Below are 12,736 nucleotides of genomic sequence, written 5' to 3'. Positions count from 1 at the left end.
AGCTTTCTGCCTCACAGTACTTGGCGGGAGTCCCTCTTCATAAATCACAATGTTGGCACACGGCCAAGAGATGGTGTGGTTGACTCACAGGTCACTGTGTTTATAAAAAGTCAGAATAATAAAAAGGAAGGCAGATCTGACATCACTGGCAAGAGAAAAATTTTAGTGTTGTGCAAAGCGAACTAATTACAGCTAGCTCTGAACAGTGCAGGAGGAGTGAAGACCTTGTTGGACAAATCCAATCCCAAAAAGGTCCACATAGAAAGTCCAACCACTCTATTAAGAGTTTGCAAATCTCCTCAAAATTGACATTAACTTGTTATTTATCCTAAAGTCAAAGGGAAAGACAAAATCTGCTCAAGCGAACTCTTTATTAACCACTTTATTAACCACGGTGAAAGAGAAGGCACTTTATAATAAAGTAATGAGAACACACACACAAATGCACACAAAATTGGTTTCTAAATTGGCTTTGCTGTGAGCTGCATATCCTGAGTAAAAAGTACCTCTTTGTCCACTAAGCTACTGCAATTTTAAAAAATAAGAAAAGAAAAAATTTCAAGATAAGCTCAGCTTTTCTAGTCCACTTGGTGAAAACCTAATGCAGCTACAATTTTTATTAGGCCTTGGTCTGTGAAAGACTCTCTAAGAGTTAAAAGCAAGCCAGCACTACCTTTAGCCCATAAAGGATTACTCTTTTATTAGTATAGTCTTGGGATTAGTGGAAATGTCTATCTAATGAATGCAGCTACTATATTTGAGCACATGCCTGAATAAGCTGCTTGTTGATTGAAACCTATCTATTTATAAGCACTTCTGCACGTTGTGAAAAATTCATCTGTATCACCACAGCATGGCGTCCACCATTTCAATAAAGGCTCTTTGCCATTTCACTATAGAGCCTGCTGAATGAACGGGCAGAAAGGAAGTGTGTTGCACCCACTTAACAGGTTTTATTCCTCACTCTTGGCAAATAGAGTTACCTTATCTAAACACCAACTTAGATGAATGTGAATGTTATACAAACAGAAAAAGGAAAAAAGAATACTTTTCATCAGACTCACCTAGGGTTTTAACCTAGTAGACTTACCATAATTTGGATAAATGGTCACAAATAGCCCAAACTTGGCCATACCTCTGCTTATGTCACAATCTTTGAATGTAGTCTGGAAAGTAGGTGAATTTACTACACATACTTGATACCGTTTCTTCACATTTCTGCTTATGAAAGCACACTAATAGATGTCCAACAGAAACAAGTACAGCATGAAGAGAACAGCCTTGATACAACATTAAATAAGTTGGGGACCTCCCTCATGGTCCAGTGGTTAAGATTCTGCCTTCCAGTGCAGGTTCGATCCCTGGTCGGGGAGCTAAGATCCCACATGCCTCGGGGCCAAAAAACCAAAACATAAAACAGAAGCAATACTGTAACAAATTCAATAAAGACTTTAAAAATGGCCCACAAACACAAAAAGAAATCTAAAAAAAAAACACACCAAAATTAAATAAGTCAGTGCTTTCAATGTTTGGGGTCCTCATTACTGTACTGAGGCTTCATCTGAGGTAAGGCCAAGCTGTCCACCCCTACATGGGAACCTCAAAGTCCACTCTGGGGTTCTGCAGTTCTGAACCTCACCACTCTACTCACGACCCCTCAACACACCCCCCATGGCGCTGCTTCCCAGACTCAGTACCAACTCTCCAAGCTTCCTGAGTTTTGGGTTAGGGTGTAGGGAAGTGATTTCTTATTCCATTTGGGTTTATTTTAACTCCTTTGCAGTTAGGGTCCCCATTTACTATGTTGCTTCTTTGGAAAAAGGCCAACAAAGAATTTATTAAAATAAAGATCAAATAATCCTAAATAATCTTAATAGACCACAGGCAATTGTTAACTGAGATTTCACAGAATTTCTCTCCTTGAAAAACTTTATAAACAATGAAAGGCAATCTTTCCAGGTATCCCATTGTTGGAAAGAGAAGACTGAAATCAGCTGACCATTGGAAGTTCTTTCTAGCCCCAACATAGCAAGTACAAAGAATGCAGGTTTCAGCAGTCTTCAAATTCTGGCTATTTCTCTTTCTTTAGTTTACTGGTGATGTCGCAAACCTACCTAGTACACAGTGAGTACTCAGTAAGTATTATTATTTATGCTGTGGGAACTAAATAAAGATTAAAGGATAACATCTTTATATTTTTCTAGTTGATAAGATAAAAAAGTAATTCTGAAAACCAATGTATTAATACTAAAAAACCAAAGTTGAAATCTATAAAAGATAAGGCATTTGGAAATAGCAAGTATATAAATCATAACATAGCAATACAAAGCATCAAAGACCCTATTGGAAATGATATACAGCTGTTTAAACAGATACTCTGTTACTGACTCTGCACCTGGGTGAAAGTGCTATAAGAGATATTAAGAACTTGATAGGAGGTACTATTATCACAACACTCTCTACAGATGAAAAAATCAAGTACCAGAGCGTTAAGTATTAAGTGTTAGGAGGTGGTACAGATGAGGTTTTGCTAAAACCCAAGTTTTTCCTACTTTACCTAGCACCTACCCCCGACATTTTCTTCAATTATGTTAAACATTCACTTAACATTCACTCGCCTAGTAAGACTATTAAACATAACTAATAGGTCTATATCTTTAAAAGAAGATATCTAATAGCTCTTTTGTGAGATCATCCCAAGAAAAAATAGGTGTAGGGCAGCTTCCTGGAGACTTTGGTCCACTATAGCATTTGAAAATAGGACTGGAAGGTAATAATCCTTTTAGGACTTGCTTTGTGGCAGTTCACACTCACCAGTGCCTTTCTACTTTGAACCCAAAGGAAAACAAACTGAGAACTAAAAACTTCTAAAACCTGGAAATTCTTCTTCAATCTTCTACTCGATTCCTGAAATCTTTACCCTTTTCAGTATTTATCTGTTTTCTATTGGGGTTCACAGCTAGGTACCGATAAAGAGGTTTTAATCTTAAAACCTCGTTCCCTCCATCCAACCATCCACCCACCCACCTATTCCCCAATGGCTTCCATGAAAGATTCAAGTGGACATTTAATGTTAATTCATGCTACTACATCATTTTACTGGTCTTTCTCATAGTTACTGCATCTCCTGTAAGAGAAACTGCTTTGAGACATACATCAGCTTTTTTTTTAGGCTAGTATGATACTAGAAAAGACAAGCAGGTGGTTAAGTAAAAGAAGCACTGCTAAGCATTCATAACCAAAATTCATTGATGAAAGTTTTTAAAAACTTTTTTTTTAATGGTCAGAATACTTACATTTGTGGATTACATATTTTTAAATCTCCAAAGGCAGTAGAAACTCACAAAGCAGCAAGGGATAGAAATTATTCACATTTTATAAATAAGAACATGGAAAACAGCAAGGGTCAAATGACTTATGCATGGGACCCAATATTCAGCAACCCAAGCCAGGACTTCAAATTCCTTACTATGACTTTTGTAGTGAGATTATTAAGCTCAGCTGCTGCCTTCAATATTTGTTTCCATAGACATTACTAAGAAAACGTTTTACTTTGGCATTTTTGTAATATGGCACCATTTATAGCTGTCTTCACTCATAATAACCTTATTAAATAACCATCTTTAGGGCTGGCAGTATACACAATGAGGGTCAGCCTGGTTACTAGTGGCTAATGGCTGAGTCAAAATTTGAGTTATGTCATTTTTTTCTTGCATTTTCCCTGATTTAGAAGTTAAACCATACCCACATTTCTAACTTAGCCAAGCCCGTATCTTTTGGACCCAAATACAAAATCTCAAGAAGCGTAAAGTTTTCCATCACCAAAAGTACTCTTTTATCACTTTTGGATAACACATCAGCCAATCTAATGATTCCACAGACTTGAAGCGTGTGATTTCTTTTTCTCCTGTTTAGACTTTTTCCAAAGAATGATCTAATTCATTTTAGGCTGTGACAGAATAAACCCTATGCTAAAAAGAAAACTACATTTTTTTTGCTCTTTGTGCTGAAATACCTGAAGGATAATAAAAATAGTGACTTCAACTGTAATTAAGCCTAAAGAAAGAAGGAAGGAACATTTTATTTAATGTATTTCAGAAAGTTCAAACATTTGGAAAGATCACAAAAGCAAGAATGTTACCCATACAAGAGAAATTTATTAAAACAATTAGTATCTTGTGGTTTAGATACACAGGTATAAGAGAAATTCCAGAAGGTGAAGCACCTTTTCCAGAAGCTGTTCTGAGGATGGTCAATACTGATTTCGAAATTGGTTGCTTAGGTCTTGAAGCTCTGTTACTAAGGTGTCCATTGCTGCTGTTTCATCAGCTAACTCCCTGGAAATTTCTCCACTTATCACATCTGTAAAAAGTTGCTGCAACACAAAGAACAAGGCAGAACTATCAAAACAATGAAAATCTCTTTAAAATAATATAGATAGAGTACAGAATTAAAATCCCCTTTGCTCAATACATTATAGTAGTAACAGTAGTATTTGTTCTATTCGCCATCCTGAAATATACAAGCTGCAACAATTAAAGGATGAATCAAACAAAATGCCTGAACTTGTAAATTCAAATCAGCTCTGCTCTTCAAAATGGTTGCCTTGAATATTGAATATATTATTCATTTCAATGTCATAAGATGGTTTTTGGATAAAGAGACATCATTCATCCAAACAAAAGAAATCTATTCTTTGTGTATACAAGCAAAACAAATGCTTGTTTTATAAGTTCATATAAATCATATAAATCATAAATCATAAATCATATAAATCATACCAAATCATATAAATCATACTTTTATGCTAATTATTTGAAAATTAATATGTCTTAGGACTCAGAGGCCACAAAGATCATCAAAATTTGGTGACAGCAAAAAAGCCCAGCAAAATAAAAGTGCCCCCCTTCGGTAAAAGGAATTGCCTTGGGAGGCATATTGCAACATACTCCCATAATGCCACCATGGCTGAAACATTCTGGAATGCCTCTCTAGGAGCTGCCTGCTGAGCCGGTATAGGCACCCAAGAAAATCAGCTTCAGGATTTTATGACTGTGTGTGTGTGTGTGTGTGTGTGTGTGTGCGTGCGCGCACGCGCGCACATGTGTTTTAATCAGAAATGTAATTTACTCAGCTTACCATAAATCTTTTTCATCACAACTGACTGATTTGTTTACAAAAATCAAATTTACCATTACAATATAACTATTTACTACCACCATAGATGATAGCAATTGTTCTGACAGCTATTTTAAAAAGGGAATTCTGAAGATGTTCTGAGTGACGGCATCATCACTACAATAAGCTTAGAGTTTCTCATAGTGATTTATGGAGCAAAGAACATTCACTTGAATGCAGAACTTCAAAAATGCTTTGCAAAGCTTTGCCACATTACTGTGTAGTCACACCTTGTACAGCATTTCACAACAGACTGACATACCAACCACTGCGATGTGATCAGCAGAGAAAACACCTTTGAGGAAAGTAACTTGGACTCACATAGCATATTTGTTTTTACTAAGAATTACAGTACTTGCAAATCATCATAAATCTGCACCACTGGGACTTCCCTGGTGGCGCAGTGGTTAAGAATCCACCTGACAATGCAGGGGACACAGGTTCGATCCCTGGTCTGGGAAGATCCCACATGCCGCGGAGCAATTAAGCCCATGAGCCACAACTACTGAGCCCGTGCTCCAGGGCCCACAAGCCACAACTACTGAAGCCCGCGTGCCTAGAGCCCGTGTTCCACAATAAGAAGCCCGTGCACCGCAACGAAGACTAGCCCCCGCTTGCTGCAACTAGAGAGAGCCCACACACAGCAACAAAGACCCAATGCAGCCAAAAGTAAATTAATTAATTAAAAAATAGTGTGCATCACTTCCCTATAAAGTAAGGAGAAAGCAGAAAGAAACTTAGGCTTAGAAAGAATGAATAATTTGCTGAGGATCCCATGGAGTGTAAGTGGTAAATCTGTTCTGTCTCCAGGCCCTCCAGCGTTTTCACCAACCACCCTCACGACCCCCTGCAGCAAATCTGTACAAGGACAGGGTGCTGAGGGCCGAGGAGTTACTGTGTCCTGGCCAAGCACGGACTTCATGACTTTAGGTGAATCTCTAGGTTCTACCTAGGAGTTTAATTCCATGAAGTCCCAGGCCTGGCAAGAAAAGACCAGAGATTCATGCAAACCAAGCCTGCTATTTACCACAGTTATCGTCATTCATTTTCACTTTTTTTAAAAATTTTTATTTATTTATTATTTTTGGCTGTGTTGGGTCTTCGTTTCCGTGCGAGGGCTTTCTCCAGTTGTGGCGAGCGGGGGCCACTCTTCATCGCGGTGCGCAGGCCTCTCACTGTCGCGGCCTCTCTTGTTGCGGAGCACAAGCTCCAGACGCGCAGGCTCAGTAGCTGTGGCTCACGGGCCTAGCTGCTCCGTGGCATGTGGGATCCTCCCAGACCAGGGCTCGAACCCGTGTCCCCTGCAGTGGCAGGCAGATTCTCAACCACTGAGCCACCAGGGAAGCCCCATTTTCACTTTTTAAAGTGTTCTGCAAAAGTGTTCTTTTGGAAGGCAATTCTGCTTAGCAAACCCAATTTGTTGAAAAAGTAGAAAAGGCATATGATTTACTACAAAATCAGAGACTCCCAAATATTATATGCAAAAAGGTGCTTTCAAAGGAGATGTTGGGAAGCAATTTTTCCCATTTTCGGATAATCCAGTTGTGATCTAATGAGAACAAAATCTAAATACAGATGATGTTCTAAGGTCTCATTTTCAATGTTTGGAGTTCCACAATATGAACGGATGGGTAGTACCCACAAGACTATTTAAGTCATATAAGTATAGGTTTATGTAAAGTTAATACATTATAAGAAAAAGTTTTGCACAGAATAGGGAAATCTGTAGAGTACATCCTGAAGAAATAAACAATCATGGGTAGGTTAGTGATCTCACCAAAACTAGGAAAATTAGCTCCCAATTTGGGAAGGAGAGTCACAGAAAAAGTCTGCTACCTTGACTTTCTTTGAGAGAGCTCTTGCAGTTTTCTGAGAGACTCATAATCGGAAGTTGTTTGAAGTTTCCTGTTGGGAGGAAATACAGTTTCCCCAGGTAGATTACAGAAACCTGGTTCCAGCATGCAGACTAATAAGGACAGAAAAGTGAGTTAATAATCTAATGAGGCAAAAATGATGCTCTGATCTGAAAAGATCATCAATTAATAAAAAGCATAGTCTGGAAAGGTTTTTACACGTGTCCAGAAGTGACCTTCACTTGCCATGGACTTGCTCTCAGAAGTGAAGTAAAATTAGTTTGCAACCCAGGATTAAATAGTGAAGGCAAGGAAAGATTAGAAAAAAAAGTGCTAAAGTGTGTTAGAAGTTATATTCCTTTAAATTTTGTTCCTGAGGTGTACTCCAAACCTGGCTGCATGTTAGAATTACCTGGGAAATTTAACACAAATTTCCCAGGCTCTGTCCCAGACCCGACCTGTCACAGGTAGAGATGTGGAGTCCAATCTTCAAAAAACCTCCCTCCATAATTCTCGGGTGTCCCCATCCTAGCACTGGATCATAGGTTGGCATTTGTAATCTGATAGCGTATGTTTTAGTTGTCAGGCTTGAGTCAACCTATCTACCTTAATATTTGTGTCAAATCCATATATCACCTACTTAATATTCGTCTCTAAATCAATTTTTTATTTAAATAAAAGTATTTTAAAGGAAACATTAGAACACTACTGTAAATAGAAAATAAGCAATACTATTCATGAAATTGTAGGTTTGATATGCTAGTTATACTTTTTCTAACATGCACTGAAATAAATACATATTAAAATAAAATGTTTACCCAAGTGCTACTAGTAGTATATATGCCACACTTCGGGAAAAAGTGAGAGTAAGTAGTAGAGCAGTGTTTTAATTTGACTTAAAGAAAGCATCAAGAGCTGGATTATAAATATTAATTTCAAAGACTCCTAAGTTACCCATGTGTAGGGTGATTTAGCCACTGGGTCAATGATCTCCTCACCAGTGCAACTAATCACCTGGGGGCTGATGTCTAAAATATAACATGGGCCTAAAATTATCCTTCATGTAAAGGAAGACTTAAGAGCACCTGGCTGATACCAAAGACCTTTTATTTTCTATGATAATTCTAATTAATTCACATTTCACTCTCACCTTTGCTTTAGATAACAAGCCCCGTAAATTGAGTCGAACTGAAGAAAGCACTTGTATAGCCTCTTGGGGACTGGATTTGCTTCTACTGCATTTTATAGCCACTGGAAGATAAATATGGGGAAAACATCCATTAAAAATTGATAATGATAATTTGTAAGTACAAAAACCAATTAGTTAATTACGATTTTATAGTAACAGACTTCAGAAATATTTCTACGTGACAAGTTTTATTTTGGTGAAAGGAAAATAAGTTATATGCATGAATTTTCCTTTTAGCCCTTAAGAAGGATAGCTTATTGCTAAAAGGAAAATTTTGAGGAAAATGAGAGATATTTGGTGAGTTACAGACTGTTGGGAATGGACCGTGAAAACACACACGCACGTGCACACACACAAGCACAGAGTAATGAAATTAGGCAGAGACAAGGTCTAATTGAACACAAGGTACCCACAGAGAACAAAAACATATGCAGCTCATCTTAATGTGGCTTCTCACGGTACTGAGTCCCTAATGGGGAATCACAATTGCAGATGACACCAGCCCAAAGAAGTGACATGCCAGATATCTACAGCTCAATTCTTACTGCATTTTCGTATTCAGAGTTTACATCACCATTCTGGAAGAAGTGACGCCAACAACCTAGGCGTCTGCATTTAGGGAACGTGACCACGACCAGGCTCTGGGGTCACTAAGCCATGCTTGGTATCCATTAGCAAGAAGTGGAGGAGACGACAGTCACTCATTCCCGACACCTCTACCTCCAGCATTCTGGAGAGCCCATTTTCCTAAAACTTGAAATTATCAACAGCGTGTAATCCTTCCTAGCACAGGGCCTGCCTATTGATGCTTTTTAAGAACAAGTGGTTAAGCACAGTGGTTAAGAATCCACCTGCCAATGCAGGGGACACAGGTTCGGGCCCTGGTCCGGGAGGATACCACATGCCGCAGAGCAACTAAGCCTGTGCACCACAACTACTGAGCCTGCGCTCCAGAGCCCGCGAGCCACAACTACTAAAGCCTGCATGCCTAGAGCCCATGCTCTGCAGCAAGAGAAGCCACTGCGATGAGAAGCCTGCGCACCACAACAAAGAGTAGCTCCTGCTCAACACAACTAGAGAAAGGCCCTGCGCAGCAACGAAGACACAACACAGCCAAATAAATTAATTTAAAAAAAAAGAACAAGTGAAGAGCTTTGTAAAAATATAATGCCTCTATACCCTGAGAAAACATAATTCATAAAGAGCCATGTATCACAGTGCTCACTGCAGCTCTATTTACAATAGCCAGGACATGGAAGCAACCTAAGTGTCCATCGACAGATGAATGGATAAAGAAGATGTGGCACATAGATACAATGGAATATTACTCAGCCATAAAAAGAAATGAAATTGAGTTATTTGTAGTGAGGTGGATGGACCTAGAGTCTGTCATATAGAGTGAAGTCAGAAACAGAAAAACAAATACCATAGGCTAACACATATATATGGAATGTAAAAAAAGATGGTTCTGATGAACCTAGGAGCAGGACAGGAATAAAGATGCAGATGTAGAGAATGGATTTGAGGACACAGGGTGGAGAGGGGAAGCTGGGACGAGGTGAGAGAGTAGCATTGATATATACACACTACCAAATATAAAATAGATAGCTAGTGGGAAGCAGCCGCATGGCACAGGGAGATCAGCTTGGTGCTTTGTGACCATTTAGAGGGGTGGGATAGTGAGAATGGGAAGGAGGCTCAAGAGGGAGGGGATATGAGGATATATGTATAGCTGATTCGCTTTGTTATACAGCAGATACTAACACACCATTGTAAAGCAATTATACTCCAATAAAGATGTTAAAAAAATTTTTTTAAGTACACACACACACACACACACATATATATATATGAATGTGTATATATAAAAAAAGAAAAAAAAAGACAGTAAATGCCTAATGAGCAGAGGGGCAAAATAAAATGTTGCTGAATTAAGAAAGAAAAAAAATAATAAAACATGCACAAAACGAGAAATTCTAAAAGAATGAAACTAACTTGGAATAAATAATATTTAATGTCTTGCTTATATATACATATATATATATAAAATGCCTCGTATTTCTCCACTGATTTGTTCTTGTTCCTCTAAATTATGCTCACTACAAACAGATCAGTAATCAGGTCCTATTTTAAAACTACACTAAACAGTGCAACAACTGAAGTTTACTTAGTACCCTGTATCTCAGAACAGGGATGGAAAACAGATTTCTTTCTGTATGCAAACTCTCACCAATTGGAGGTTGCTTGTGCCTGGCAAAATAGTTTTGCCATTCATTAACACCTTCCATGGCTGGTGAGAACTATGCTTGACATTCCTATTCTAAAATAATAATCAGCCTTTGAAAGGATGCATGGTAATCAACAACGTTACACTCATTTTCAAAGGGTACAGTTAACATGGAGATAGCGAGGATTATGATGTCTGTGTCCCATAATAGAGGAAGGTTGTAACTGCTATTACTGAGGTACTTGGGCTATTTAGTACCTAGTAACATATCAAAAACAGCTGTGATTCTGTTTTCAATCCTTCATTGTCATTTTGAGAAAAACAAAAAAGCAAAAAGACAAACAGTGCTCCATTAGTCCCCTTCCTCAATCCCATTTCCAAAAGGCGTTAGAGAAGGGGGGGGCGGGGAGACAGACAGAGAGAGACAGAGAGAGAGACAAAGAGACAGAGAGACAGGGAGAGAGAGAAACAACCTGCTGTTTCAAATCATCGGGAAATCCAAGACAGCTGTGCTTCCTCCAGGCAGACTGTAGTTAAAATACGTAATTATTATTTTAGAAGTTCCTGGATGGCAAAGAAGGAACGAACTTTTGTCCACTCTTTCCCAGAAGACAGAACAGCAGAGACTGTAAATGAATACCTTCCAGACAGAACAATGGGTACACGATGACAACACTATTATAGAAGGGTCTCCAACACTACGTGGAGACCACAATGTCTTACACCAAGCTTTCTGAAGCACATGGCTACTCTTAAAAATAGCAACCCAGAAGGGAATAAATCATATGGAGATTTTTCTAAATGTTATATTTCCTTTTCCAGAATTGGGTGAGGTGGAGAACAGTGATGGGGAGAAAGTTAAAAAAGAGAACAGAAATAACAGAGAAACTCAGCTCTTTCTTCCATGAAGCACTGGTATACAAAAGCAACATAGAAAAGGTTAAGATTTATCTCCATAAATCTAAAATATCACGAGAAAAGAAAGCTGAGCATCCACTCAAGTATGCTTAAAATGTTGTAGGAGCACGAACACATAATTCACTAAGTCAAAGGGAAACTTAAAAGAACAGACACTTGTTTTTCTCTAAGTATTGCCTGGATGAAAAAACAAAAAAAGGTACCAAAAATAGTTCGCAATCAACTTTAAGAGGCAAAATGAAGATTCTTCCTAGAGTACTTCTTTAACCTGCATATTTATATTTGACAGGTTTAACACTATCACTTAGTGATTACAGAAAATATCTTGGCTTTGACTGTTATAGAGCCTGCTGTTCACCGAAATGTTTAGGGTTGGCAAGCTGAAGTAGCTCAGATAAATTCAGAGAAAACTGCACCCAGTTATAACTGCTTAGCATGGGTTTACTGAAATACAGTACCATATCCACAAAGGCCAAAGGGATAAAGAATGAGCTCCACCTAAGCCCACCCACCAGGAGGCCAGCACAAGCTACATAAATTCTAGCCACCCTAGACCATCCTTCCACTGGTCTATCGGCAATTATCTCAACCTTTTGGATATTTATATCCTTTTGTCAAAGATAAGTAGAATTATTAACTACTAAGCCCATTTCTAAATTGTTTGAATGTTCTATGACTTCTTTCAAGGCAAAGTTAAACTTTATTCTTGTTCGTTTTTTTCTTTTGAGTCCCTTATCATACAGTCCAGATCTTCTACCATAGAAGGAACAGGGTGGGGGTAAGGAGGTAAGGGATTAACATTTAAACCATGTGTAAGATACTGGTAAGTGTTTAAATATGTTTTTACTTATTTTTCATAACAACCATAGGTAGATTATCCCCAGTTTCCCCACGAGGGAACTAAGAGTCAGAGAAGCTAAGTAATGGTGACCCCAAGTCACCTAGTTAGTATGTGGTAGAGCTGGTCCTGGAACTTGGGCCTCCCTGAGTCCAAAGTTCTGCCCTTTTTATTGTCCCTTGTTGGCTACCTATTTGCTGCAACTATTAGTTGCAGAAGTTAGAGGAGGACTTTAGGATAGGTTCACAGTCCTTGCGATTCAGTTCTTGACAGTGTGGCTTCATTATTTTATTTGAATTGCATTCCCAGGGCATCACATGCCTATATTCAAACATAAATATAAAAGTGCATTATTACCTTTAACTAGTATATTTTTCATTAATGCAAATAATTAAAGGCGGCCTTTATCTGGAGTATCTTACCCCAACTGGCCTACAATTTTATATGTAAGGTTTTCCCTCCCCTCAAATATCACCCACTAAATTTCCCAAAGTTATGGATTTGATTATATTTGTAATTTCCTTTGTATATGC

The 12,736-nt window shown here is 38.4% G+C and overlaps 1 protein-coding gene across 1 annotated transcript in view; it reads right to left on the bottom strand.

Moving 5' to 3' along the window:
- Window positions 1-3,252: 3,252 nt before the first annotated feature.
- TTC27 (tetratricopeptide repeat domain 27) overlaps window positions 3,253-12,736 on the bottom strand; it is a 186,848-nt gene continuing 177,364 nt past the window's right edge. Inside the window, exons 19-20 of the mRNA XM_082852062.1 lie at window positions 8,182-8,282; window positions 3,253-4,375 (exon numbers count right to left, since the gene is read on the bottom strand). Coding sequence (XP_082708188.1) covers window positions 4,253-4,375; window positions 8,182-8,282 — 224 coding nt within the window. The 3' untranslated portion in view covers window positions 3,253-4,252. The remainder of the gene's footprint in view (window positions 4,376-8,181; window positions 8,283-12,736) is intronic.

The sequence above is a fragment of the Leucopleurus acutus genome, assembly GCF_964270905.1.
Source record: "Leucopleurus acutus genome assembly, chromosome: 12".
NCBI lineage: Eukaryota > Metazoa > Chordata > Mammalia > Artiodactyla > Delphinidae > Leucopleurus > Leucopleurus acutus.
The sequence above is the reverse complement of the archived record's forward strand: the minus strand, read 5'-3'. Positions and strand labels throughout refer to the sequence as shown.